The 25,794-nt window shown below is 43.9% G+C and overlaps 3 protein-coding genes across 4 annotated transcripts; all 3 read right to left on the reverse strand.

Moving 5' to 3' along the window:
- Positions 1 to 460: 460 nt before the first annotated feature.
- On the reverse strand, positions 461 to 3,857 carry kctd12b (potassium channel tetramerisation domain containing 12b). The gene has a single exon (XM_075481177.1). It carries the CDS (start codon positions 3,172 to 3,174, stop codon positions 2,323 to 2,325), a length of 852 nt encoding a protein of 283 aa, XP_075337292.1. The 5' UTR covers positions 3,175 to 3,857; the 3' UTR covers positions 461 to 2,322.
- Positions 3,858 to 6,057: 2,200 nt separating this feature from the next.
- znf711 (zinc finger protein 711) lies at positions 6,058 to 13,854 on the reverse strand. Of its 2 annotated transcripts, none has more exons than XM_075481178.1 (8): positions 13,704 to 13,854; positions 12,548 to 12,628; positions 12,344 to 12,443; positions 9,953 to 10,792; positions 9,723 to 9,869; positions 9,434 to 9,616; positions 9,047 to 9,181; positions 6,058 to 8,895 (listed from the first exon to the last, which is right to left on the reverse strand). In XM_075481178.1, the coding sequence occupies exons 3-8, from the start codon at positions 12,420 to 12,422 to the stop codon at positions 7,715 to 7,717; spliced, it is 2,565 nt and encodes an 854-aa protein (XP_075337293.1). In that variant the 5' UTR covers positions 12,423 to 12,443; positions 12,548 to 12,628; positions 13,704 to 13,854; the 3' UTR covers positions 6,058 to 7,714. The 2 variants fall into 2 exon arrangements, with proteins under 2 accessions (XP_075337293.1, XP_075337294.1); XM_075481179.1 differs by having other exon boundaries at positions 12,802 to 13,854.
- A 431-nt stretch (positions 13,855 to 14,285) lies between these two features.
- On the reverse strand, positions 14,286 to 23,935 carry LOC142397646 (SLAIN motif-containing protein-like). The gene is made up of 9 exons (XM_075481180.1): positions 23,626 to 23,935; positions 22,529 to 23,160; positions 19,553 to 19,689; positions 18,695 to 18,823; positions 17,211 to 17,351; positions 16,651 to 16,980; positions 16,387 to 16,530; positions 15,396 to 15,693; positions 14,286 to 15,274 (listed from the first exon to the last, which is right to left on the reverse strand). The coding sequence occupies exons 2-9, from the start codon at positions 23,149 to 23,151 to the stop codon at positions 15,220 to 15,222; spliced, it is 1,857 nt and encodes a 618-aa protein (XP_075337295.1). The 5' UTR covers positions 23,152 to 23,160; positions 23,626 to 23,935; the 3' UTR covers positions 14,286 to 15,219.
- Positions 23,936 to 25,794: the final 1,859 nt, after the last annotated feature.

The following is a 25,794-nucleotide window of genomic DNA, read 5'->3' on the forward strand; positions in this document are numbered from 1 at the left end:
GAACCAATCATCTTTACAATTTTGTCTGTCCAACAAAATTGGGTCAATTATTGGCAACAAAATGAGGGATCGTAATCTGCTTTAACAGAGATTGTTATGTTTGTATGTTGTCATTTCTGTTTTGGCTCTGTTTTCTGGTCAGGTGTCCAAAACAAGTCTGGGCTGGGAAAAAAAAAAAGAAGGAAAATATGGGGGGAGGAAAAAAAGGAGAAATGCAGATGGAAAGCTGAGGCTCGTGATGTCTGAGGGAGGAGTGTTGAGCATTTAATAACAGGCAGAGTTCACATCCAGGGACACTTCCTTAAATGGGAACCACTGACGTAAATATTTGACTTGGTTTAATTGTGACTGAGCTGCACTGTCAAATTAAAAGGGACATGTGTCATTTTCCCCAGTTTGTGCTCACTTCTATTTAAAAAGTGAAAACCCTTTTGCTTATGGATGGAAAATACAAGCAGAATAGAAAGACAACATCTTTTATTTAACAAATCACTTTGCTTTTTGCTGAACACTTTTAATTTCAGTGTCATCTACGCCTGCAGACACACGCCGCAGTAGGTTCAACATATTGACTCAGATGTCAACAGCACTTCATCACACTGAAACACAATATCGCAATTTCTAGACACTTCAGAAAAACATTTGAAACTGTCAGACACTAAACTACAACCTGACACTTTATAGCTCAGATGGAATCCTGCTCTTACACTGTTCGCTGTCTGTTTCTACATCCAAACTCACTACATGTTTAAACATCCAATTTCCAATCTTATTACAGCGTCCACCTTTTGGATATTTGCCTAACTCCATCTGTGTTTACACATAATTAACTGGATCCTTTGCTGAATGTAAACATCTTCAGCTTGTATTTGAATCTGAGGTATATGATGTGCAAACCAGTCCTGAGGCTGTATGTGGCTCTTTTGTATAACTTAAGTTATACCCAGTCACTATAAAATGTGCCTTTGCTACAGTGATGAGAAAACATTTGGCTTTGGCTGGCAACAGTGTAATCCTACCCTCTTTTGTGGGTATTCACTTAAAGTAAGTGAGCCCGATCATCAAATGGGAAGCTGTTCCAACTAATACTGAGCCAAGTATTGAATGACAATATGGTTTCTAGTCAAAGCATGGTTAACTACCACCTTTTTCTTCTTTTGCAAAAAACAAGTAGTCATGGTGTAAGCCTATCCAAAAAGAAGTGGTTCACTGTAAGAAAAAAAAAAAAGATGTTTATTGTGTAGTAAAACAAAGAACCAAATAAGAGAATTGATCTGTGAGCCATGTCACACCCTCTATCTTATCTGCCCTCCCAGTGTGGGTTTTTAAAATACAGACAGCTCCACTGCATAATCAGTCCACACGCCTGTTCATTTTTTCTACGAGATCTCTTGATGTTTGAGGTTTTTCACGAAAGCCTCCTACTTAAACATTTTTTCCACAAAACCAGCGTCTTTCTAAATAAGAAGCTCCACAAACACGCTACCTTCTACTTTCCCCGTTCAAATTAAAAAGTTTACAGCATCCTTTTCCTGTCGGCTTGGCTGTATTAAACCTCAATCATTTCAAACAACCACTGAACAGATTTACTGTGGCACGTTCCATAACCACATAGTGCTGGACACATTTAATAAAATTTGAGGGAAATTACTCTTCAATCTTGTGCTGGGGCTGCTTACATCCATCAAGGCTGATAAGATGTCCAATTATTTGGTAATTTAGTTCAGAGGAGCAGGAGAGCGTCCAATCTGCTTGAGAAAGCAGCCAAGTAGCACTGTACATCATGGCAACTCTTTCAGCCCTTTCCCTTATGCCCTTATGACTAGTTTAATAGTCATATGGATACATTGGGGTGCTTCTTCAATAAAATTAGCTCTTGGATACAGTATTGTGCTTCACCAAGGCATATATAGTATATTAGGTACAAATAAGAAACAGTACATAGAAGGTATAAGTCTCTGCAGGAAAGGATGTGGAGCCGCTGTGGTTGAGTAATGGGGACTACAACTAGATGGAGAGGCGGCTTAAAAGGGGGAAAAAGCTGAACCTGAGGATGCGTGGATGGATTTGGGGGTGAAGGGGAAAGTTGTAGATTCGACCTGCAGAGAAGGTATGAGGAGTCAGAGCGGCAGCTGGGTACTGTTCACAGGATAAAAGCTGGAGGCTGCAGAGAGATGGAAGGGCACAAATTCTACCATCTACAGTACATCTACTTGACCAGAGGCCATCAGAAAGAGAAAGACAGGATGGCTGGAGGCTGGAGGAGAGGGAGGGGTCTCTTTGAGGCAGGGTGAGGGGGCCAGGGGAACAAAGCCGATAGTCTCACTCACGGTAGAATACATATTCAGTGTAGCTGGTCCAAATCTTGTCGTCCGTCTGCTCATGGGCAAAGGCGCAGGTTCCTGTAGAGTTACAGGCCACCATGTGAAAGCCTGAATCTGCCAGCTTGTCAAAGGCCTGCTCCAGAAAGGTGAACTTGAGATAGTAGCGGGATGTGTAGCGTTCAGGGGGGCGGTCAGGGTCACGGCTCTCATTTAGCGTTTCCCCAAACACCTCCTTGGCCAAGGAAGTCTTCCCACACACCATGATCCGTGCCACCCGACGGAATTTGGCATCAGTGTGGCTGTCGCGGCCCAGGGTGTAAGAGCCTCTATAACCAATAGTGATGAACCCCGAGCGTTTCCCATCCATGGCACCAGGCACCAAACTGGCACAAGCAGCGGCAGCAGCTCCGAGGGAGCCCAGGTTACGTGCTGTGTCGATCCCAGGTGAGGAGTCCTCTGGGTCGCTCTGACATCCCTCATCACCAAGGGAGTTCTGTTTGCTGATTTTGGGTGACAGCAGCTTCACAAGCTCCGGCAGGTTGAAGAACTCAGCCTCCCTCTGGAGACGCCCGCGCTCGGGAAAGTGGTCCGGGAGAACCAGCTGCTGGTCACGCATGTAGTCCAGGATGTAACGGAATAGGAAACCATCGCGGTCCACAAAGAAACGCCCCTTGGTGTCCCTGGCCAGTCCTTTGGCTGACTTTTGGATGAACATTTCCCCCAGAAGAGAGTCTGGCACACTTGTGAGGGTTGAGTAGCGGGTTATATACACCTGACCACCAACATTGAGCTCTATTATTTCTGGGAAGGGGACCTCCTCCCCTGATTTTCCACTATCTGGTAAAGCCATGATTTACCTCTGCTGCACTGGTCCACTCTCAGACTTCTCGATGTTTTCAGCAAAACCTTGCAGAATGACGGCAGTTAGCCTGTTGAGTGTTAAAGACTTACGGGTCGCGCAGCGGATCGCCCGTAGAAGCTCAGCGACTAAAAACTGCGGTGCGCAGAGCAATTGCAATTGCTCGGTGCGCATGAAAAGCTTCCGTAAAAGCAGCGAGAGACACTCTACTCTAACTACAGCGCTTCTCCTCCACTGCTACAACATAGCGCGGTGTGTTTCAGGCAGCGGTGAGCGGATCCGTGGTGCCCGCGTCCTTTACGCACAGATAGATGTGAAATACCGAGGATGAAATTCTCTGTTTCACACCAGTTCTCCAAGTAGGAAATTCAGCCGTTACACAACAGCTCATAACGACTCTTCTTCCTCTAATTTTGGTCGGTTGCCCTGGCGCAAACAGGATCAGGTGGTCCAACTTCAGTTGAGCAACCCATAGTTGGCGTTACCTACAGGTGTCAAGTTGCTGACAAACCACGAGAACAAGAGCATTTTGAAGATTTCATTAGACACGATGAAGGTTAATAAAAATATCTCCTGCGATTCCATCACTTAGATGTTGAGATTTGCGCGAACTGGTCAGCGGTTCAGCCTGTCTGCACCCGTCTCGCGTAATGAACCTCTCTTTGGAGCCTGACGGAGGTTACAGCGTAGCCACGCCCAGTTCTCGTGACGCATCTCTGCTGGGATCCAGGTCAAGATATCCTTTCTGCCGAGGACCTTTCTTGTATCTCTTAAGTCGAATTAGGCTAATAGCATTTGCCAGCTTCGCAGAAAGTAGTGCTGAAATGTTAATTGCTCCGTTTTTGCGCACACTTCTCAAAAAGAATGGAAAGTGATCAAAAAGCAGAATTGTTGCACCACTTAATTCACATTTGTAATGTAATTCAAACCCATTCTCTAGTTGAGATGGGTTAGGGTTTTCATTTCAATGCATATATTTTGGGAACACTGAAATTGAAATGATAAGAGTCGGTGTCTTTCAGAAGAATGGGAAAACAGGGACACCTGCTGGATACTTTAGGGTATAACATGCTTCTGCAAATAAAAGTGAAATCTGATTTATGTTAATTGTTAAAGGCTTATAATTATGGCTGTGGAAGCACAACAAATCCTTGCTCAAAAGTGTATTTTCCCTTTTGTTATTTCCCTTGGATGTGAGACCTTGTTGAATTATTTGTGAGCTGTGTTTGACCCTGCGGCGGCACTGCATGTTCCAGCTGCTGAAGTGGAAAAGTTTATCTCCGCTGCTCAACAGAAATCTGACTTTATCTGATCTAAGCCGGCAGCTCACACACCTGCCATGTGGAAACTTTAAAACCTCCAGGTCACTTGAAATTGATTTCTTCTTTCCTTCTTTTTTTTTTTATAAATTGAGGTAGAAGTTGTTTTGTTATCAACCCTGTGAGTATTTCTCCGTCTGAAAACCTGCTACCGCCTGATCTTTTGTTGATGTGTTTTGATACATCCCCCCACCATGTGGGAAAGCTCTGACTTTAAGACCCCTGAATTGTTGAAAATGATTGAATAATAAACCACTATCCAAACTCTTCGCTTTATCTCGTCTTTGCCACGGTCAGTTTGCTCTGTTGTCTTATAGAAACATTTCCATGTGAAACCTTTTTGACCCCCCCCCCCCCCCCTTTTAATCAGGCTACATCAAACCAACATTCAAAAACATTAACAGGCAACACTAGAGAGTCAGAGACCTTTTGTTTGTTTTTTTAAATCACGATAATGTTTGCTCCACCACACAGGCCTTTTTTTTATGACTAATAGGCTGGTCAGCTTTGCCCATCTCCAGGCAATGTGACACTAATTTCCCCGAAGGCCTCGCAGGCTTCAGCTGGCTTGCACCACTGCAGCCTCCTCGCCAACAACCCGCATCAGACCACTGTGTTTATGTTGGCCGCCACAGAAGCTGGAGGTATTGTGGCAGGGCTTTCAAGTCCCAGCTCCATTTGCGGTCCATGACTCTGACATATCTAAAGGACAACATGCCGTGGAACACCAAAACCCGGTACGGTCCAAAACAGCACACTCTTGCTTCAAAACAGTGGGGAGATATTTGCAATTACTACCTGCCAGTCATTGAATATGGTGAAGTTGGAATAATACCATTAACTGCGGGTCAATTATCACCTTTTCACTCACTGGCCCTCAGCAGTGACCCTGGATTTTCACTGGCGGGCTCATCATTCTGATCACATCCATACCGCGGCCCACTGATACTCACAAATATGAATAAAATGACTGCATTAAATAAATTGGTCTGACCTTCCAGCAGCAGCTGGATTATCTGTGCATATCTGTCAATTTTCATCACATTGATGGCCTTCTGAGGCTGTTAGGTGCACTCTGTGTGTGTGCGTGAGCAGAGACGAGACTTGCAACCTAAGAGGGAGAGAGATGGCTGCTCAGGACATTCCGAATATTAAATGTGCTTGTTGTTGCTGCCAATTCTAAAAAATGCATGAAATCCTAAAAACAAAAAAAAAAAAAAGAGGTAACACCGTAATAATATGGGATTGTTAAATAATGCAGTGGGAAAAGAGAGGAGTTTATGGATATGCCTGCCCATCCTCTGCGTTTTCTGCTGACAGCGGCACCAGTGGGTGATTTATGAGGTATTCTGTGGAATCAACAGAAATGAAGAGGCTGTTGTGTCCATATTCTAAGATGTTAGTGGTGCCCGTACGAAACATTCACCACAGCCTCATTGCCCTCAGAATGAGATGTCATTTATCTTTCATATATCTGTGTTACACCAAGCTACGGACTTCTCTGCAGGTTTTTTTTTTATAGATTTCCTTCTTTTTGAAGAGAAAGCACGAAACCTTTAAAAAGATAATTGTTTATTTTGGTTCTTCCCACCAGTAGTTTATCCACAATCAGACTGAAAGAAAAATATAGACTAAAGTACACGAAATGCAGGGATTTTTAATATATACCACAATCAATTTCATGGAGACAGCATATGTGCATACTTTTAAGACTAATGCCAATATAATGACCACTGACTTGGAGGAAATAATCCCATGTTTGGGATTGGGTTTGGTTATTTAGGACTGTAGGACTAGTGTGTGGGAGACTTGTTAGTGAGCACAAACAAAACACAAAACCCAATCACGTATCCATAGAACAAAACGTTAAATGGTTTCACCCACAACTTTCAACAATTCAATTATGATGCAGTGATGAATCGTGCCCCACTTGTTAAGAGTTAACACTCAGAACAATCTTTACCCCTCAGCTCTGCACGTCCCCCTCCCCCCAACGGATATACCTTTATACACGTAGATATATCCCCAGATAATTAACTCCCATACATCATTAAAGTACAAAAAAAAAATGATTAAAGTGCTTTCTACTGACTCAAACACATAATCTCCGAGAGAATGGCATTGATACAGCATGTTTGAGAGTTAAGAATCACTTCTTTTCTGATTAGCTGTGTTCATCAGTGCGTAAGGGATAAAGACCAACAGATGTAAGGCATGATTGCAAAATGGTTAGCAGAGTATGTCTGTGTCAAAGGTAACATCACACATATGCAACTTAGTGGCAGATACAATACAACCACTTCAGGGGTTATGAAACGTGAAGCCAACCATCTGTTGTGTTCATATAATAATAATAATAATGATAATAATAATAATAATAATAATAATACACTGGCATTTTATCTGCTTCATCACAGCAGATAGAACACCAGATTACTAAGTCAGAAATGTGTACACAAAAGGGATTTCCTAACATACCGGCTGAACCTCTGTCCTCCTTGCCAGAAACTTTTAACGGGACCAGAACATTTCTAATTCCACTTTTTAATACATATTTAACACAATAAAGTTTTGAAATATTAATACATGATTCATTTATTGGAACTCCAAGTGTTCAGGCTTGGGAGGAAAATCCAAAACGATGAAAGTTCAAACTGTTGAATTTAATGAAATATCTCTTTCAAGATGCAATATGTGTGCCAACATCACTGAACTCATGAATGGCCCCTGAACATTCAAGATCAGAACGGACTGAACAGGAATGCCAGGGTGAAAGCTGGTTGATGGGGAAAAGATACTGGTTGGTATATGGAGGCAAACGTCTCCTGTCTTCATTCCGCGTTATCTGAAGAACCTGCATGACGCCCACAAAGCACTGACACAGTCATCTTGCAGCATTTCAGCTGAGTGGGTATAAAAATATAGACATTTGAAACCCTGAATATATGCTCTTATGTGATTTTCTGCAACAAAAGACAATTTACAGCTGTCCCACTCAGTGTACACAGTCTTTTTTGTAGACTTCACTCCATCTAAAATATGTTCTTGCATTACCCCTGGGGGAGGAGGTTTAAACCCAATACAACACAGAACAGCAATTACAACGTCTTCATGTTCTGCCTGCGTCTGTCACTTCTTTGTTAATACACTAAAATTACTGCTGGGTGTGTGACACAGATTTACTCGGGAGAGGAGTGTGTGTTGTGATGACATTACATCAACATGTCTTTGTGATGCCTGGCTATGTGCTGGCTCTTCTCGGAAGGCCTCCTAAAGCCCTTGGTGCAGTAGTCGCAGCGGTGGGGGTAGTCCTTGGTGTGAATGGAGATGACATGGCGTTTGAAGCCAGAAGCGTCCGTACTGTTATACTCACAATACTGGCACTGATAAACTTTTCTACCACTGTGTGTCTTCATGTGCTTCTTCAGCTCAGCGGGCTGCCGGAAACCTCGCCGGCAGCGCTTGCACTTAAAGGGGAGGTCCTTCGTATGCAAGGATAGGATATGGCGACTCAGAGTGAAAGTGTCGGGAGCGTTGAAGTTGCAGTGCCGGCACTGGTGCACCTTGTTGCCCTTGTGTGTCTCTGCGTGTTTCTTCAACTCAGACGGCCTGTGAAAGCCTTTCTCACATACGTCGCACTGATGAGGGAAGTCCTTGGTGTGAACTGAGATAATGTGCCGTTTCAGGTCACTGGAGTTGGTGCTCTTGTGCTCGCAGTGTGGACACTGATGGGTCTTGTGGCCTTGCACCATCTCTATATGACGCTGGAGTTCACGTGCATCAGCGTAAGCTTGGGGGCAGTGACTGCACTTGAAAGGCAGATCTGCACCATGCTTGCTCTTAATGTGAGTCTTTAAGTTGGACTGGTCTGCACAGCGGAACTCGCAGTGCGGACAGAGGTACGGCTTCTCCCCTGTGTGGGTCCGCATGTGTTTCTTCAGCTCTGACGGGTGGCGGAAACCTTTGGCGCACTCGACACACACGTGTGCAAAGTTCTTACTGTGCACTGCCAGCAGGTGACGGTTGAGCAGACCCTGTTCAGCTGTCTCGTATTCGCAGTACTTGCAGTGATGCAGTTTGGGCTCCCGGTCCTTGACGATGAGCTTGTCAGACCCCAAGGGGCTGGACTCGTGGTAGCGCCGTGTGTACTCTGTATATTCTGGAGATCGCTCGCTGTTGTGGCTCAGGAGCTTGTGACTCTCCAAGTGGTTGTGGAAACTGACCTTCTTGTTGGTGGTGAAGTCGCAGTCTGTACACTGGTACTTTTTCTTGAGCAGATGGTCTGGGTGGTTCTTCATATGGCATTTGAGGAAGCCTCGTGAGCGAAATTTCTTTCCACAGATGTGGCAAGGATAGACTGTCAAAGGCATTCCATCTGGTCCAATGATAACAGCTGGAAGAGACCATGTGAAAAAATATTAAAAATTCTTAAAAATATGCAATTCTTGGCACTTAGTTGTATGTATCTAGCACTATAAAAGCAAATGACTGTCAATATCATCAATCTTAATCATGTCCCATCATTATTATTTTGTTCATCATACCAGTCTGAGACTGCCGCGTATCTCCTTTCTTCTTCTTTTTAGCTTTGGGTTTGAGTACACGGTTTGCACCTAGCCCCTCACGGATTTGCAGAAAAGGTGTAGCCACTCCATTCTTCACCTGATCAATTGTACTACCTGCACAGACATTGTGACAGTTTACACTGAATTATCAAAAAAGAATCAACATTCAATCTTCCTTTAACTATAAGACCTGCTAACACAGTCATGTTAGAATGAGAACTGCTCGACTCAGCTGTCTGACATTTTAAAGACCTCTATTTACTGATCTAATTTCAACTTTATTGTTTTGGCTCCTTGGATGAATTTAAAAACCAAGGAACCTTTCTGGTGAAGCAGACTAAATTAATTTAAACAAAGACAACATACTAATGTCATCGTCGTCGTCATCATCACTATCATCATCATCATCTTCCTCTTCTTCCTTTGGTGCGTTCTTGACTGCCATGTAGACCATCTTGTCACGACCAACCCCCAATCTGCCTGATGATGCCGCTTCCAGATCAGGATGGCCGTTCTGGTAATCATCCTCTGTTATTACCTCTGTTCCACCTGGAAATGGAAGAAAGGATCGTCACCGTATAGATCAACATTATTTTGAACATGAATGTTTATAAAGAAAAGTTAGGTGTTGCTTGCAGGTTTGAAAGTGACTTGCCTAAATCATCATCTGCTTCAGCTTTAAAGATGTACACTTTGATGACTTCAGAGTCATCCTCCTCTTTGATTTCCTTGTCTTCCATTACTTCAGTGCTTATCTCCAGAGGAGTGTCTCCTATGTCCAACTTCTCTCCCACCTCATCAACTTGTAAACACAAACATTATTGGTTATGCAGAGAGAAATACATGTTAATATCAGTTGTGTTATCATTTAACAAGCTGTCTTACGGGAGATCATGAGATAATCCTCAGAGCTGCTCCTTCCATCATCATCTTCATCTGTCTGCAGGGGAACAGCCTCAGCTGGCAGCTGTTGATGGATTATGGTCTCAGAGTTTGCCTCTGTCACCATCAAACCTTGTGACACAAGCTGGTGGTCCAGTGTGTTGTCCTGGTGCTCAGACAGCAGCTCTGCCACAAATACTTGGTCTGGCATGTCATCGTGGTGGTGGTGGTTTGAGTCCTGGATTAGGTCTGATGTTAAGACATGGTGATGGTGGGTGTCCAAAGCTTCCTCTATCGCAACCTCTGTCCCCAGTATATTATCAGGCATGATCACGCTGTGACCTGAGGGGACCATGTCTTCGCTGGTAATTTCATGGGCTTCTACTCCTTGAGACTGAAGACTTTCCACATCTACCTCCAGACCTTCAACAACCTCAGCTTCCAAGCCTTCCACTTCTACTTCTTCCTCAAGGCCTTGTACAACATGAGCTTCCAGGTCCTCCACATCTACCTCGGTTTCCAGGCCCTCCACTTCAACCTCACCCTCCAGGCCCTCAACAACATGAGCTTCCAACTCCACGACCTGTGTCTGCAGCCCATCCACAACCTCAGCCTCCAAGCCCACTACATCTGCATGTAAGCCCTCCACCACTTCAGTCTCCAGTCCTTCAACCACCTCTGTCTCCAGGCCTTCAACCACTTGAGTCTCCAGACCTTCCACCTCAAGTCCATGTTCCAGGAGGATACCCTCATCTGTCATCACATCCGAAAGGAGCATACCCTCGGGCACAGACACCACAATGTGCTCCCCATCAATATGGGCCAAACCTCCCATGCCCGCCACTGTCAGAAAGAGACACAAAGAAAGATGCATGAGGAAAAAGTTATGAGAATATAATTTTTTTTTTTAAATGTGAGAGGAGGTGCATCATGTCCTTATCACAATGCAGCAAAACTGAGAAACACTCCAACCAAGAGTACCTGCTACTTTGACACCCAATTAGTTTTTTCAAGGGAGACAGGGCTTCCTCTAGATTTCAGTTTCCTACATTTTCACTGAGGTCCTCAGTAGAAGATAAGAAATATTAACCTGTTTGTGTCTACGCGCAGATGAATAAATGGCTGACTTTCAATTCTAGATCAATCTTTTTTTTTTAAAATAAATATTGATAAACATAAGGAAAAAAGGTTTTACCTCACAAATCGCTTTCATATATATATATTTTTTTATATTTTCAGTGTCCGAGGAATAAATGTTTTTACTGACAGTGACAATTAAAATATTTTTTCAGAAAACCCTCAGATTTAAAGGGGAACTCCGGGGCATTTGAAGCGCAATCCCATTGCTAGAGGTTGTCAAATACTGACAGTGGGACACAGACTGCTACAAATCGGCGCTCCCTGTGCGGCGATTGCGCTGTTTGCGCAGCCTGTCATGGTAGCCAACTACGTGGTGGCTAAGGGGCAAGAGCTAAACCTTCCACGTAAAACAACAACTTGCACACTGCAGAAACGTCACACCACTTTATAAACCATCCGACAATAAAGTCACAAGCCTTACCATCAAAACCATATGCATGGTTCTCACATTACTGGCATGGGGACGTTACAAAACAACTTTATAAACAGCATGTCACTTACCGGTTGTCGGTATGCTCGCGCATGTGAAAGCCCAAAAGAGTCAATGGACGATAATCCCATATACAAAACAATTATCTTCTCTAGAAAAACTGCGTTCAAGTATTTAAAACATACAACAATATTACTGGGCATGTATTGTTGTGTAAGTGACATGCTGTTTATAAAGTTGTTTTGTAACGTCCCCATGCCAGTAATGTGAGAACCATGCATATGGTTTTGATGGTAAGGCTTGTGACTTTATTGTCGGATGGTTTATAAAGTGGTGTGACGTTTCTGCAGTGTGCAAGTTGTTGTTTTACGTGGAAGGTTTAGCACTTGCCCCTTGGCCACCACGTATTTGGCTAGCATGACAGGCTGCGCAAACAGCGCAATCGCCGCACAGGGAGCGCCGATTTGCACCAGTCTGTGTCCTACTGTCAGTATTTGACAACCTCTAGCAATGGGATTGCGCTTCAAATGCCCCGGAGTTCCCCTTTAAAGGACGCCGTTTTCAAGCAACTCTTGTCTGAGTTGGTCAAATGTGAGGGTACTTAAAGAGCAAAATACATCTCTTAAGTACTGGTACTCTCACAAGTAAATGCCTCCTGACCAGAACCATATCATGGTATAACATTTTTCCCACAGTGCATCTGTTCATCCCCAGGTTCCAAGCAGTGGAAACGTACTTTATCGTCTGTCAAGGACCAGATAATATACGCCATAAATACTATTTATGGTATATTGATTGTCAGTTTGTCCTACATAACCACCTACCAAAGTCTTGCATGATCATAGCATGGGGCATCTTCAGCTCCTGAGTGTGTAGCTCCAACACCCCTCCTCCTTGATCCATGTCTTCCCTCCGTAAAAAAGACTGAAAATTATAGTTAACACAATATAAATCAGTCACTTAGTTTGTTATCATTAATAAAAATGAATGGTAAAACCATGACTCTAAGGCAAGTATTAAAAACATACCTTCACATTTAGTGACAAGACCTTAAAATAAAACCAATAGGATAGGCGATGTTCTTCCTTCCATCAAGGTAATCAATCACTCTGATAAGAGACAGAGATAAAAAAACAAGTGGTACTGATGCTCAACTTTGTTAACTTGAGACAACAATGACAAGTAAACAGCTGGATTTCTTACTATCTGTTATGCAGTTATCTAAGATTTTAAAATTTGGGGTTATATCAGGTTTTAAATCTGCTAGTGAAAGACTTGGTACCCAAGGTAGAAAACTTCCTTCTCATTGTCTGTTGAAGGGGGAATAGTTTGATTGTTGGTCACTAGCTCCATCCATTGTCCTTTCCGGAGAACTACATGCAGCATCAACCTGTGAGTTGAAAGCCCTACACCTGGAGCTGGTTGAGGCTGATGATTAGAGCCCAACTGAAACAAAGGGCTGTCCCGCTCAGTGTGCCCGGGACAAGCTCGCAGATAGCTGATCTTCGGCGGATGACAGTCGCTTGTTTTGTGGGGCTACTACAGTGTCGTCAAATGACGATTCAATATAAGGCAAATAAAGCACGTCTACGGCGGTCTGTGGTAACGTTATGAGTGTTTGATTTTCACGGATATATACCACCCTTGGACAGAAAAATAACCCTGTGCTGCAGCGCTAATCGTTTAATAAATGTAATGGTCTCAAGTCTAAACGAAATTACACATGCTCGGAGTTTATGGCCACCAATGAAAACACCGCCGTTATGCAATGCATAATAAGGGGGCTACCGCCCTCCACCCACCAGAGCTAACTAGCGAGCGAGCTAGGGGCTTATTTTCAAAGCGCCATTTTGTTTTAGCATACAAGCTAATTCAAAGAATGCAATAGCCAGTCAAATTAAGCATACCAATCACTTCTTGCACACAATGACACGGCAGCATGCATGCCATGGGCATGTGTAGTGAACTACTACGCCATGTGATAATATTTGTTGACATTTCATCCTAAATTTGCGCGACGATGGCCGTCCGGAAGGCTAGCTAGCTTGCTATGCTAGGTGGCGCAGCTCGTGCCGCATTATCTTCCATGTTGTTTTCGAAAAGGCTGAAAGAGGCCCGCTACGTTTGACTGGGCCCTTGCGTCTCATTCCACGTGCCTTTGTGATCGACTTAAAATAATTTTACCTGATAACGTCGTCTTCTGACTCTATCGGTGTTTCTCCCCCCTGTCGAATTTGTCTGTTATTGTTTTGGTATATTTTTGACGGTAAGCTAAGTGCGGCCTGCAGTTTTGGATCCCCGGGCACTCTTTGCTAGGCCTCGGCCAATCAGCTTGCTTCCTGACAAGCAGAGGGAGGGCGGGGGGCAGACAATGCGTGGCCTCGTTTACCGCTGATCCCTTACTATTTGCGTCATGCATAAAAGAGCAGAGTTAAATTTACACAATATTTATCTTGATGGAAATGTATTTATGCCAGACAATATGACACGAAATTCAAACTTTATAGCACAAACATTTTTTTAAAAGTACGCGCTTTGTACACTGTGCGCTAAGACTTTGAATGCGCAGATGAGGCCTGTAGGCCATTTTGTCACTAGGGGTGGGTAGCGTTCCGCTCATTCGAGAGGTGGTAACGCACCCTGGAAATATCCGGGATATCTGCTTGCTTGTGCTGCGGATTGTCTGAATAGTTTGAGTAAGTGGCCTGTGATACAAACAGATGCGGAGTTTGCGTGCATAGGCTGAAAATAACAAGAAATACAATGACAGCTTCAGGGTAGTCTTTATTATTTTCATTACAGCTCATTTTCAGAGGCACTCTCCATTAGGGTGCATAGCTGACTAAGGCACAAGGCCTTTGTGCATAAACATTTATTTTTTTTTTTTTTACAGTGGTTCCCAAAGGCAAACGCTCAAATCCACCTTTAGATATGCAGTAAAAATGCATGGAAAACTCAGTAGTACTGTAATAGTACCTTTAATTATTCAAGATTATTTATGGAATTAACAGTTGCAGCTCTTACACCTTGGCACAAACCTTTTTTTTCAAATATAATTGATAAGGGCAGTGTGGTTTAAAAGTGTTGCATTGCTGTGTAAGCAAAGAGCAAAACACAAATCTAAAGATTTCACGATGAACCACTCAAACACTTTCACAGATCAATGTTGGACACATTGGCAGATTTGTCATACTGGAGTCGGAGGATGATGAAAAGGCTGTGGGGTAAAGGGAAAACGACAAAACCCAGCATGCAACATTAGCACCTTCATCTAGTAGTAATTCACACAGATAATGAACAAACCAGCAAAATCTTCATTTAAACGGCCTTCATACCCAGCAACACCAACAGTACTGTAATACAACCCTTAATATTCCAGCAGTTTCACACAATTACCATAGAAAAATAAGTAAAATTGACACAAACAAATTTTCTGGAAGCTCAGAGTTGGTCCATATTACAAATGGAGTGTGCCTGTGTAGCTCCTCATCTTCCTACACATCCTCTCCATGAGTGGGTTGACATTGTTTCATGCGAAGGAAAGAGATTAACTATAAATCCAGTGCAATCCAGCGTTCCAGTCTGAAATGGGGACCGAGAGTAGCAGTGACACATTTGTGGAAACGGTGGCTGTCTTCTTTGTGTCGAGGAGAAGTCAGGAGAGGGTTGCAGCAGTGGATATCCTTCATCACCAGAGAACTCAGTAACAGCCATCCTTCCAGGATTCATCTGAGAGTTTAGTCATACCCAAAGACCTGTCAATAAAACAAAATAAAGCAGGTTTGTTGTCAAATTGTAATGAGTTGAATGGCATAAAAACACATTCACTCCTATTAAAAGGACATATTCAAAATAGGGTTTCTTTTAGGCGCTCACCTTCTGGGAGGGTGCAAGAGTTTACCTCTTGTGGAGACTGATGGCAAAGCCTGACCTCTCCCCACTGCGGGTCTTCCAGCTCCAGCTGAAGCTCTCCCTGGTCCGTAGGCTCCTCCGTTTGCAGACCCTGGCGACTGGACCCTGCGGCCCCCTCCTTCAGGTGGTGCCTGGACAACAGGCAGACCTCTGGAAGGCTGACGGCCAGCTGCCATGGAGCCCACGGGGGTGACAGCTTTAATTGGAGTCCGCATGGAGAGAGGAGACTGGCCATTGCTACGCAGACGACTACAAGACATACCTTGAGTAAAAGATAAGCATAGTTGGTCTTTAAGAATAGTTGGGAGGGGTGGGGGGTTGGTATACACACACTTTGATCCCTTTGTGGTAAATAGGAGTTGTAGACAAGCTTTGGAAGAGCAGTACTGGTGTATAAAGGATAACTTTGGGGTAGTGGTACAGTCATGTAGCTGGTGACTGAAAAAAGGTGACCTGTACATTACCTGGGAGGTGTTAGGGAAGCAGTCAGGGAAAGTGGAGGTTAGAGTATAAGATACTGTGTGAAACTGTTCACAGCTGTGAGCTGGGTCATGTGTGTTTTAATACACGTCATAATGATAGGAGGTATTTGTATGAACTAGCAGAAACATCCAGAGCAGTTTTTATTTCTGTTATTCTCCTTAAACAATGTTTCTCAGATAATGAAGGCGTAATGGTAACCAGCAGTGGACACGTGCATCATCGTGGGCTGCATGTTACATTGCACCAACACTGCCACTGCAATGTGAGCACAGTCACGCAACGGTCACATTTTTGCTGCACGAACATTTAAATAATCCCGTTCACCAACACAAATCTTCAAGAGAAGACTGCCGACTTCTTGTGGTCACGCAGAGGTAAGGGTGAGGTAAGATGTAGGATATGAAGTGACACTGCAGGGGGCTAAAAGCAAGGGGAAGGAGTGGTGGGGTGCAGGTGCAGAGGGCAGGGTTACCTGTGGAGGGGGAGTGAGTCAGGTGAGACATGCGGTTGCCAGAGCTCTGGAGGTTAGCCTCCATGCTGCGGCTGTTTCGGACTGCTTCCAGGGAACGTAGGCTGGTGCGGGGGGCCAGGTTAGGCATGCTGTGCCTCAACTCCTCTGGAATCACACACATACAATGAATTTAATAACAGAAAAAAATATTGACTCAACTCTGGGCCAGAAGTCTTCGCCAGATAAGCTTGGAGCAGCTCTGAATTATTACTGGTTATAGCCTACCTTCACTCTTGGCAAATTTGAGCAACTCTGCACTGGGGCCTTGGAGAGATCGTCTGGGAGTTCTTGTGCGTGGCGCCCCAAGTCGGCTGCAGTATTCCTGACCGTGGTTGGAGGTGGAGGGAGAGAGGCAACGTGGTGAGCCTAACGGCGAAGGGGTGAAGCGATGTCGGCGTGGTGGGGCGGAGCAGAACTCATCCTCTTCATCTTCCAGGCTGTAGGTGTCAAATTCCTGGTCACTGTAGGTGCCTGCCCGACGCAGGGACTGCAGAGATGCTGTGGAGCTGCGACGTGATGCAGACGCTGAGGTGGAGGCGTAATCCTGCCTCAGACCTGCCACCAAAAAACATCAAGTTAAAACCAAAAAACTATTTATACAGGGAGTCGTCCAAGAGCACTTCACACAGACAGACATTCGCGTTCATGTTCCAATCACAGCGCAGACTTCAAAATAAATCCTAATCATGCTCGCATATTCCGTTTCCTTATCAATTACAACAAACGGTGACCAGCAAGCACATTCACAGGTGACAGTGACAACACCACGCGACACCTCCACTCACTCTCTTCCTGTAGGCGAGCCATGATCTGGACATCGGTGAGATCCTGGAGCTTGTATCCCATTGAGATGGAGTCATCCGATGTGCTGAGTTCACTGTCGATGGATGACTGGGAGCTCAGGGCCGAGTGCATGCTTGTGACACCTGAAAACGCAAAGAGGGTTGCCCGTTTCAACAGGCAGAATCTCAGGCAGACACAGTTTTTGAAAGTTACTACCACCTTATTACAGTGGCCAGTAAAAGCTTCAGAGCTTATCCCAAAAGTAACAAAAAAATGACACAAATATACAAACTAACTTAACTTTTGCATATAAAGATGGAGGTAGGTTCAAACCTCCCCAGTGAGGACTGGCTCTTAGAATAAGAGCGTTTGCCCAACATAAAACCAGAAACTTAATGCAAACCTTTTCTAACGTCACAAAATTAGTGCACCAAATGTTGGACACAACTACAAGAGGACTTTAAGGTAATTTAATGGAGTAACACATAACAATGCTGATTAAGTTAGAATTTGTGCATTTTATGTTCACCATCAAAGTGACAAAATCTAAGAATTTACTGCCCGACATAGTTTAAACTAATGTGTCTCTCTGCCCGACTGCTTTGCTCGGGAGCACAAGTCTAAGAAAGTCTATGTGCTGGTTAGATTCCCTGTCTGACACACACCTGACACTCAGACCGGGACAGACGGGATGCAGCGTTTTGTAAAAAGTCCGGGATTAGACAGGATCGCATCTCACAAGGCAAGCATTTCCAAGGACATGCAAAGATTTGTTATTTACTGACTTTCCGGCAACAACGTCAGCACTGCTGGTCTTTGTGCAGTCCAGGATATTAGAAAGTAAAGTGCAAAGTGACTTAAACCAACGCCACCACAAAGTCAGCATCCACGTTCCTGTACGCACTGTACAAATGACATATACTTCACACAATTACTGACCATCTTCCAAAGGACACAGTGTTATCTGGCAAGCACAGACTGGTTCCCACTCATTTCAATAACAAACTGAAATTGAACTCTTCGTCAGGGTGAATATCGGGTCTGCCTTTTAAAACAACATGTCTAATTGTAGTGCAGAGGGTTGAAAGATTATGTCTGCGATGCAGATCAGGGATGATCAACTGAAAGCAACATACGCCGTACCATAACTTCCCACTTATACATCGACGTGTTAGGAAATCCATATTTTTAAATCAAATATCAGATAATAAAATGAATAGTTATCTGGTGGAAACAGGAAATCATTCGGGAACATTTACAGAAAACAGCTTTGGAAAATGGTTTGTAGTAATGTACAAGTATAGGTGGACAGCTAAGTGCGTAAGCATGCACAAATACAAGAAATGGTCCTTTAAAAAAAAAAAAAAAAGGACCAACCAGGCTGCACTGTTGATGGCACAGCACGCACACATGTAAACTGACCGACTCCCTTACAATAAGTGACGTTATTCCCATTGGAGAGCAGTGTGTTAATGTCATGCCATACCTGAGCTGCCACAGGTTAGTAGGGATTTGTTAGTTGATTTGTGGTACCCAGGAGAGATCAGGCCCGAGCTCGCCGAGCCTGCGGCGCATGCCTCTGAGGGGCTGCTGTACATGTTCCTCCATCGAGAAGCTGCAGGGGACAGGACAGAAAAGATCATATACCCAACATGAGGACAGCGTGTGGTTCAGTTTATTGAGGGTTAGTTGTAAATCGTTCACACAAGAGTTACTGTAAATATACAAAATGTTCACAGATCAACAAAGGTGTGTTTTTCCCTCTACAAGGCTTTATAGGCACATACTGCTCCTCCATTAGTTGCAGTTTGACTGAGACCTTCTCTTTGCCACCAAGCTGTTTCATGGCCTTGTGCTGCCGTTTAAAAAGGAGAATGTCTCAGGGGGAAGGTAATCCAATCCAACCCATGACTTCATGTACTCATTCAGCTGTGGTGTGAATAGCTCTGTTGTTCAGGTTCTGCTGTGCAGGAAGTTGAAGCTGCGAGCGTGATAAATAATGAATGGGGTCTGTTGGATCAAATGCAAACTTCTGTCTACACGTAGAGGTGTGCACGCATTCAATGTAAGTACTCGGGTTTTGTCAGACAACTCAAACAAACAGATGTGGGCACACACACCGCAGAGTTGAGCAGTAAATAAGAATACAAAGGGGTCGCCTGTAGCAGAGCAGTAAATGTGCTGAATTAGGTTCCAGAACATGACTCACAAAATCTCAGTTACTAAGAGGCTTAAAGAGGAGCTTAAAATCTCAAAAAGGCTGAAAGGTGCTTCATCTACAATGCCGGGGTCTGCGTGCTGCGAAGAGTTTAACACAGAACACATTTATGTGTCAAATGCATACTCTGGTCCAGACGGTTGATCAGCGTCCGACAAGCCATTTCTGTCTCTGGACTGCGATGGTCAAGAGCCTGCCGACACCACTTCAATGGCGAGTCGGGCCCTGGATCTGCAACTTGCTTTTTGGGAGACACGTACAACCTGCAAAGAAAAAAAAAAAATAAATAAATAAATAAATAAATAAATAAAGGAGGAAAACTTATACACCAGAGAAATGCAGAGAATGGAAAACTGTGGCACTAACAGGAGACGAATTAAGCCTAATCTGCTTCTGATTAAAAATTCCTGTGAAGAATGTTTGTCAGTAAGTGCATTGTGGGAAATGAATGGCACAAGCATCATCTTAGTGCGGAGCTGGTGTGCAAGGTATGCGCTTAACAGCACCGCGTTAGGGAGAATGTACAAAATATTAGGCATGACTGAACTCAAAATTAAGAGCAAGTCGCTGAATAGTTTTTTTGGCACGAGGAATCTGCTGCGGCAAAGATCCCACATCAGACAAACCCTGACCGAAGTGACTGATCTAATCAGACTAATCAGTGAGTGATCTGACACCCCAGGCAAGATGTTTGTTTTGGAATGCCTTCCTCAAACTTGGTCTAATCTTGGCTTGACTTTTGCCTCACTGACTCCCACTAAACAAATTATGCTCATCCGGATCCACGTCAGGTAGTGAACACCCACAGAAAGGCAAAATAAAGAAAATAGAAAATAAAAAAACAGATAAAATGCTTTTAAATGGAGAGGAAACTTAAGATGTGTCGCCCTAGTAGGAATGTGGACGGATCCTTTGTAAACACCTTTTTAAGGCCAATTCGTCCACCAAATGTGGTGCTTCTGATGCTTCTTCTGCAGTGTGTCCAATGTTGCCCTGGTGACAGCAACACCCACGAAGTCACCGCAAGCTTTGAACCGGCGATCACATGAGCTGGATACACAAAAAGGCCCGGGCCAACTGGTTCTGGAGCAATCAACTCCAAATCATTTTCCCATTGGGCAAACACAAAAGGACCCATTTCCCACTGGAATGAGCAACAATAAAGAAGAGCACTGTTCAGGTCACACATCCTGCCAGAGAGTTGAAGGGGAGGCGGGGGGGAGGGCCACTTGGTTCACTGCTACCAACGCACCAATGCTGCCGTTTGATCCATTCATACTGCACTTGTGGTCACCGCGTCTTATTATTTCTCTGCGATTATTGTTCCACGAACATTACTGCTAAACCACACCAGACTACACAAACCCCACCTCTGATTAAAGAGTTTGCTGAGGTAAACACTGCTGCTGTAAAATCTCTGTCAGTGATCACATAATAGAAGCCTTTGATTATTATGAAAACAGGACGATTCTTTTCCTCTAGAACAGGGGTCCCCAACCTTTTCAGCACCAAGGACCGGTTTGGTTCTGCAATTTGTTCCCGCGGCCCGGTCGGGGGGGGGGGAAATACTTTTTTTTTTTTTTTTGTACTTTACGTTCAACAGACATTACATTTAGCAGATGCTTTTACAAATTAGGATATGATGACAGACAGACAGTCATCATTGAAAAAAATAAACGTGCACAATCGGCCTCCTATAATGCAATCTATGCAGTTTCCAAGTATAGAATCTAGCGAGTGAAATGAAAGACTTCCCGATTTCCATGTCTTTTTTTTTTTCCCCCCAAATCTCACGGCCCGGTTTGGAATGTCTCGCGGACCGGTACCGGTCCGCGACCCGGTGGTTGGGGACCCCTGCTCTAGAAGGTGGATTTCAGTCATTACAATCAAATCAAGGACGGTGGATGCTGGCAATAATTCTGAATTGCCTGGGTAGGACAAAAAATAAAATAAAATAAAATTGCCTGTCTGATACTCATGGAGGGGGGGGGGCTCAGATCACATGCTGTGCAGTAGCACTCAAAACAGTCTAGCCATGTGCCAGCCACCAGCCCAGAGCAGATCAGATTATGCTGCTGTTAGGATTAGCCAGTGTTTTGGCGATGATAACTTCACAAAGCACATATGGTATGGCTAATAATGGGAAACTGCAAATACGTTGTCATGAGTGGTCTGGCCGTTAAGCTCCACGCTCAAACTGCTTAAGAAGCCACCAGGAGCGCAATATGGTACCTGCGTCAAACAATGCAGCCCGGAACACAGCATCAGCAGTCACGTCTACACTGATCTCTGGCATCGTTTAACGTGGATTATTCATAATTAGGCCTCTGTTACTGTTCCTTTTTTGGCAAACTAAATCAGAACAATAACAAAAAAACAACCCAGAGCTAATCTTTTTTCAAAATAAGACACAAGTGTTCTAAATGCTTCAGCCTTACCTGCATTCATGGTGTGATTAATGTTGGCCGATAGTTTAAGGAGGCTTAGCGAAAGCAGATCTGTGTCAGGCCAAGTCGGTAAGAACAGCAGCATTTTCCTGAACTCACTTTTTTTTTTTTTTTTTTTAATAAGGAAGAACACCTAAGGCACGCAGTGAGAAAAGACTTTACACTTTATGCTCCAGTTATAATTTTGGCTCACCTTAACCTGTCGAACAGGTAGAAGACAGTTTGTGCATCTGTTGTTTACCCTCGCCTGAGCGCTCAGGATCATGTTCAACTGAGAAGAAGCAGCTTCTCATTGTTTTCACTTCATTTGCTAACAGAATTTGAATCATCTCCCTTTTTTCCTCCTCAACGCAACATCCTGCACACTTTCTCGATCACCAACTCTGTAATTAGTTTAATTTTGGTGTGTAAAATGTTTTCTTATGTCAAGCTCCGTTCTAAAAGTTCAGGAAAAGACACCTGTGCTGCATGTAATTATAAATCCAAATGCCACTTCTCTGTAGTTCTCCATTACCTAGCTTCACCTGAAGATTACTTCTATACATGTTTATTGGCACGTTTACTAACAGAAACAGACGACGGAGAATCTGGACAGGTGGGATAAAGTGTGGTACTCAAAAGATAAGTAGAAACCAGAGAGGAAAATATCACCTACCAGCTGTCTTCGTCCTCTACTTCTGCACACTCATCCTCCAAATCTAGGACATCCACTTCATCCAGTCCAGACTGGTCCACCCCTGAGTCGCTTTCTGCAAGTGTCTCTGACTCATAACTTTCCTGAGAGGGGCTCTCTGGTGTCTCGCTTTGCCCCAGACTCTGTCCTGCTCCGTGGCTGCAGGACAGATTTAGGAAGCCCCTGCACGGACCCCGATCTTCCTCTTCTACCTCTTCCTCCAGCGCGCTGGCCACGGGCAACGGGGACATCTCTTCACCGCTGCTACTGCTGTCCTGTGGGGGTGACAGCTTGAAGTCTGTGCAGCCCAACTCGTCCCCGTGCTCTAACCTGATCCCCTCACTAATCAGCCTCTCATTGATATTGACAGCAGCAGTGAGATTGCTGTTGGCTCCTCTGGGGATGATAGTTTTGCCACCCCTGTTGCGCAGAGTCTCATTCTGGACCTCCAACCTACGAACGAGCTCCTGCAGCTTTCGGACCTCCTCCAGCTCCCCCTCCGCCAGGTCTTGACCCCCAACATCTTCGCACGCGGGCTCGGAGGTCTCCGTGTGGACGGTGGGGTTCCCATTTGGGACCACGCTGGCACTGTCTGGGACCACCATGCTGCTACTCTGTTAGGAGAAAGCGTAGAATGAACAGTCTCCCTAAAAAGAACAGTTCGGTAATATGGAAATGGCAGTAAATTCAAGCGAAGCGCGTGAAATGTTTCACAGATTAACCACCGGGTTCAAATGAACACAAGCTGGCCAGCAGCAACAACAGCTGCGCTGCTCTCTATAACTGACCTAAACACTGATGTTAAGTCCTGTCTGGCTACTTTAACAACATTAGGATTTCGAAAATAGCCACACGAATTACTATTGCTCGAATACAAACACAACACTGGTAGGTTAACTGAACAGTTTCAGCTTTCATTTCCACGTCGCCTGTTACTACTATGTCGTTACAGTTGAGTAATTAGTCACACGATGATACTGTAGACTAGCAGCGCTGGCAATGTAGTTACATATACAAGTATATTTGAGCTCTCTGGTTAATGTTAGCTGGTTAGCATGCTACCGACAAAACAACCGTACCGGTGATTGAGCCGTGATGTCCCAGCGAGCTGATGACTGGGCTTCCCCGCCACTCAGAGCTCAAACTCCTCTGTCCACCAGCGACCGCATGAATGGAGGGGCTAATTACAACCAACGGAAATGCCTCACGGCTTTATAGTGATTGTCCAGGCACTGGGGGTGGGGGTAAAACCTCTCAGGTAGCTAGTCCATCTTTTCCTGTTGCAAGTGAGCGCATCACCAATAACGTTTACACGTCGCGCTGCTAACTAGCTTGTTGATGGACCATAGTTAGCCCAGCGAACAGACCTGCAGCGGAACAGTTCTCGCTCCTCCCCCTTCGGGTTTCCTGCTCTTTACCGCCCCCCCATGGCATGACGTCGCACTGCAATAACACCTTATTGTACCATAGTGCTGTAGCCACAGGGTGTCGCCATTTGCACAATTGCGCCCTGCACAGTCTAATTAAAATTACGATCTTTGATTTCTCTCATGGTATGACAATGAGGAGGGGCAGATATTTTCCAACAGATAACTGCATAATGAAAAATAAGAGTATGGGATTGTTTTTAAAAGGAATAATCACTGCAATTTTTTTCAATTTCCCCATTTACTGTTGTAACCCCCTCACATAACTGAGAAAATGCCTTTTGTGTTTGAGTTTATCTTTTAAGCACAGCAAGGAAAAAAAATTAAAAGGAATACAAACACCATATTCTATCTTATGAGATCAGATGTTCCTATATTCCATTTTTTTTAAATCCTTTCATAATATAACATAAAAACGTTCACTTAAATAATCAGACAGTGAATTACACATAGGCTGTTTTGTAATTATAGACTTGCTATTTTCAATTAGTCTTTTTTTCCTTTTACAGTAACGGTTTAAACAGTGGGAAATACGCAAAGTACAGACAGCATGTAAATACAGAAAGAATTGGTGCAAAAAAGGACCTGTGTAACTTGTTTGGCAGGTGTTACTCATCTTGTATCCCTGATGATACACACGATGCACTATAACCATGGGAAAAATCACATTTTCAGTAAATGATTTCAGAAAAATCAAGGGCCTGTGTCCGTCTTCCTGCTGCCTCTTGCTCTTTGCATCCTGTTGTCAGAGTACACGTACAAGCCCAACCCTGAAATATATTTGAAACAGATCTGACGCATACATCACATTTTTCAGTTTCGTTGAAGCCATCGCTCTGTTGAATGAGAAATTATTATTCTTGATCTTTGACGCAGAAAGATAACTTTACTATCTGAACAACTAATAACAATTTTGGCTATAACCAAAGACGGTTACATGCATGCCTTTGCTGTCAAGTATTTGCATGCTGTAGTGGGAGCACGTCTCAACACGCTTGATGTGGAAAAACACAGCCTGCATTCTCTTGAGCAATCCACACACACGGCCTGAGAAAGGGATTGTGGCCAGCCATTGATCCATGTAATGCATTTCTCCATCAGTACAGGCTCTCCAACACGTGAGTGAAGAGACAGCAGGGTACTTATGAATATCAAGGGAAAAAGAAAAAAGGCAGTTATGGGGGCATGGATATGGTGGCAGCTTTCAGGCCTTAAACTTCATTATTGGCCGTCTGAAAAAAGGAATTTTTCAGACTTGTTGCAAAGTTCAGAGGTTTATCACCAGGTAAATAAGTTTCACTTAAAATTAAATATCTGCAGTGCTCCATCTTTTATAAACTGAACAGGTGTTCACCAACTTGTCTTTGTCAGTACAAAATGAAACCATGAAATACGAGTGATACCTGACCTTTGTTTAGAATAGATATTTACAACTACAAAAGAGCAACATGAAAAGTTCCCGTGTGAACTGTAAAGGGAGAGCGACTCCCGTCCCGATTCCAACAAACCTTGTGCATCTTAAACAGAAAATTGGTCACCAATAGAAACATGATTGCATTCTTAAAAAAAAAAAAAAAAAAAAAAAGCGCTGTGCAAACTGAGGCTGCAGAGCATCCTGGGTTCCTGATCTCCCTGGATTTTCACACATGGTTCCTCACAATTGCTTTTTATTTAAAAAAAAAAAAAAAAAAAAATTCTGAGAAAACATGAGCTGATGTCGCATTCCAGCGATAGCGTATCGATCTCCATAATGAATACAATAAAAGTACTTCAGTATAAATTCAGCAGGTTTTGAAATAAATCATTCAAATGAAGCAGAAA

Source organism: Odontesthes bonariensis, chromosome 13 (assembly GCF_027942865.1).
Source record: "Odontesthes bonariensis isolate fOdoBon6 chromosome 13, fOdoBon6.hap1, whole genome shotgun sequence".
NCBI lineage: Eukaryota > Metazoa > Chordata > Actinopteri > Atheriniformes > Atherinopsidae > Odontesthes > Odontesthes bonariensis.

Excerpts from the sequence above, each read along its gene's own strand:
- kctd12b (XM_075481177.1), bottom strand. The coding sequence starts at position 3,174 with ATGGCTTTACCAGATAGTGGAAAATCAGGGGAGGAGGTCCCCTTCCCA.
- znf711 (XM_075481178.1), bottom strand. The coding sequence starts at position 12,422 with ATGGATCAAGGAGGAGGGGTGTTGGAGCTACACACTCAGGAGCTGAAG. Across the intron at positions 10,793-12,343 it reads TATGATCATGCAAGACTTTG|TGGCGGGCATGGGAGGTTTG; the intron begins GTAGGTGGTTAT and ends TCTTTCTGACAG. Across the intron at positions 8,896-9,046 it reads TACGCGGCAGTCTCAGACTG|CTGTTATCATTGGACCAGAT; the intron begins GTATGATGAACA and ends GGTCTCTTCCAG.
- LOC142397646 (XM_075481180.1), bottom strand. The coding sequence starts at position 23,151 with ATGGTGGTCCCAGACAGTGCCAGCGTGGTCCCAAATGGGAACCCCACC. Across the intron at positions 19,690-22,528 it reads GTAGAGGACGAAGACAGCTG|GTTGTACGTGTCTCCCAAAA; the intron begins GTAGGTGATATT and ends TTTTCTTTGCAG. Across the intron at positions 17,352-18,694 it reads ACTAACCTGTGGCAGCTCAG|GTGTCACAAGCATGCACTCG; the intron begins GTATGGCATGAC and ends TTGCGTTTTCAG.